The sequence below is a fragment of the Poecilia reticulata genome, linkage group LG4, assembly GCF_000633615.1.
Source record: "Poecilia reticulata strain Guanapo linkage group LG4, Guppy_female_1.0+MT, whole genome shotgun sequence".
In the NCBI taxonomy this organism is placed as follows: domain Eukaryota; kingdom Metazoa; phylum Chordata; class Actinopteri; order Cyprinodontiformes; family Poeciliidae; genus Poecilia; species Poecilia reticulata.
In genome coordinates this window covers 9593029-9596153 of record NC_024334.1, presented here as the reverse complement: position 1 = coordinate 9596153, position 3125 = coordinate 9593029, and the positions used below count along the sequence as shown (strand labels likewise).

At 50.3% G+C, this 3125-nt stretch overlaps 1 protein-coding gene across 1 annotated transcript; it reads right to left on the bottom strand.

Annotated features, from left to right (window-relative positions):
* Positions 1-1089: 1089 nt before the first annotated feature.
* Positions 1090-2259, bottom strand: foxf2b (forkhead box F2b). Its single transcript, XM_008406880.2, has one exon. It carries the CDS (start codon positions 2083-2085, stop codon positions 1090-1092), a length of 996 nt encoding a protein of 331 aa, XP_008405102.2. The 5' UTR covers positions 2086-2259.
* Between the last annotated feature and the right edge of the window lie 866 nt (positions 2260-3125).

The following is a 3125-nucleotide window of genomic DNA, read 5'->3' as shown; positions in this document are numbered from 1 at the left end:
GAATTTTGAATCTGAACGTGAGCTTCTGTTTCCAGAAACAGAAAAAAAAAAAAATAATAATAATAATAAATGCGGAGGCTTCATCGGGGGTCATAAGGACTCCAGATGTGAGCGTTTTTTTTTTTCCAGGGGGAAGACAGCAGGCTTTCTCCTGCGGGCCACAGCTCGCTGCTCTGCGCGCGTCTCCACACACACAACACAGCAGCCTGCGTGACTGACAGCACCGTTAACCCTGCAGCTCGCATCCTCCACTGAGTCTCAGCGCAAAGTGGAACGACGCGGATGCGCTGCAGTGTATGTCCACCGCCGGTGTGGTCCGACCTGCGCAGGCTTTGTTTGGTTAACCTCTGGGACCCTTTCTGGGCTCCGGCGCGGTTGGCTCGCCCCCGTGAAATCCCCAGACTTCAGTAAAGCTGTACTCAGTTCAATTAAAGTAAATGAGGGTGAGCTAGAGAAGCAAACGTGTGTTATGTGTTTTAATAATTACAAACAAATGGACGGCTGTTAGAAAGTAATCGTGCAAACTATACATGATGCAGACGCTAATACTGAACGTTTTTTTTTCTAAACAAACAACAACAAAAAAGGCCTCATTATTATTAAAAACCTTTCTGCTATTTTATTATAAGACCTCTGCATGTTGATGGGATTTTTTKGGGGTGTAATTTAATCAACTTTTAACCACCCAATAAAAACTTMAACGCTAATGTTATTATTTTGCTTCAAACTCAAAATCAGATCCTAAAATCTGATTTTGAGTTTGAAGCAAAACTCATTTTAACTTTCAATTAAAATGAAAACTAATATGGGAAAACAAAATTTAATTACAAATATATTATCTTAAATAGGTAAAATCTCCCCTCTCCCCGCCCCCCCCCCTTTTTTTTAAGATAAGCATCTTTTATAATACACACCTAAATGTGGATTATTGCGTTTCAATAGATTTGAACAGTTATCTTTTTTTGTGGTGGAATGGACATCTTTACAGTTTCTCCTGCAAATAATATTTAGGTTTAAAAGAAAGATGTTCAATTTGTGTTCTAACCTGACTGCCTCATATCAGACTGGCTTAGTGCTCATCAGTTTGAGTCATGAACTGGTGTTGGTACCTGATATGTCAGCTGAGTGGCTGTCCCTGCCGTTCTGGTGGAGGTAACTCTGCTCCAGAGAATAGGGCGACATGCCGGAGTGTAAACCGGACGACGCCGGGCTGCTGGAGGCCAGGGACTGCTGTTTGATGTAGGGCGAGCCGCCGGAGGAAGCCCAATGCGCGGACGTTGAGGCGTACGGGGAATGGCCGTCCAGTGCACTGGCCATAGCCGGAGAGGACGGGACTGGGCTGCTGCTGCTGTCCGGCCCGTACTCCCCGCTCGGAGGGACGGGGCAGCTCGCCATGTAAGTAGATCCGGGGCTGGGGGACATGTGGGGGACATGGTGGCCCCCACTCAGGCCGTCGTATCCTCCAGCCATCGAATTGCTCATCATGTCCAGGTTGTAGCTGTTGCTGTGACAGGCAAGGGTGGCGGATGGAGCCTGGAAGTCGAAGCTCTGCGGGAGAATAGAGGTGCCGAAGCCGATGCCGTTCATCATCCGGTACATGGGCTTCAAGGCTTGGCATTTCCTCCTGAAGCCTCTTGGTCTGCGCCGAAACGAACCCTCTTCGAACATGAACTCGCTGCCCGGATCGATGGTCCAGTAGTGGCCTTTCCCGGGCCGGCCTAGTCCTTTGGGCAGCTTGATGAAGCACTCGTTCAGTGACAAATTATGTCGGACTGAGTTCTTCCAGCCCTGATATGAACCTCTGAAGAACGGGAAGCGAGCCTGCAGGAACTGGTAGATCTCACTGAGGGTCAGACGTTTGGTCGGCGAGCTTTGTATTGCCATGACGATAAGAGCGATGTAGGAGTATGGAGGCTTCTCTGGTCGCCTCAGACCCGAGGTGCTCTTCTTCCCCTTGGCGCCCGCAGAAGCGCTTTCCGTGGCGGCCTGTGKGCTCAGCATAGCGGGGTGCAAGACGCCGGACGCCGGGCTGGATCTCAGAGGAGGCGGAGGGTCCAGCTGCTGCTGAGTGGTCTCGGTTGTCATGTCAGCTCTGACGTACAGCTGGCGTAGATAAAAGAGAGAGGGAGGGAGAAAGAGACTCAGGAGCAAAAAATATGCAAAGCTCCAGCGGCCAGTAAGCGCTGCACCACCAGTGGTCCCCAAAATCTGAGCGCAAAATGGAGAGAAATCTGTCTCCAGTTACGCACGACTCTCCCGTTACGCACGGTGCTCCTTTGACGCATGCAGAACGCACGGCGGCTACGCACTGACAGAGAGAGGAAGAGGAAGGGAGAGTGGGGGGAGCTCGGTATCCACTGGAGACTGAGTGTCCAGGGCTCCGCTGGGTGTCACGCCGGCGCTAAGTGGCGCTGTGTGACGCGCCGGGTGGCCATCGACCTCCTTAAGGAGGAATTGTAAAAAAACCCTGGGTCTTATTGCACGCAAGAGTCGAGACAAACAAATACCGACCACCTATCATTTCATAAATCTTTCTTCCCTCTCCGGGAGCCCCCCACCCTTTCTCCTCAGCTTCACTCTCAGTGACGAAAACAGGCTCTCCAAACCCCTCCCACACCCACACCAGAACTGGCCCGAGTCCACTCAACCGTTTTGAGCTGCGTTAGCGCCTCACATTCCCTCCTCTCCTTGTCTTCTTTCTTCCCTCCCACCTCTTCTCCTCGAGTCTGGACTACACGCAAATAAGCGATCTATCAAACCTCCCCCAGACATCCCAATCAACAGCGCCACACGCCTTCCGCATAAGGTAAAAAAAAAAAAAAAAAAAAAAATTCCTCCTTTTTAAATGACGCAATTTGAGCCACAAAAATTACTCCCACCACAATATCTCTGCAAATCCGCCAGTGTGCCCAGAATATACAGCTCTTCATGCAATCCGTCCCCATTTATGAAGAATGCCTAGCTCTGTGGTATTTGTATTATTTTGCTCATAATTTCCTCCCAAAATGGCCCAGAGGATAACAAAAACAAACTGTGCCGGTGCCGGACTAGCAGAGGGGCGAGGAGTGTGAGAGATGGAGGTGGTGGTCTTTACCGTGCGTGTAAGCAAGGGGTTGGGGGTGGGA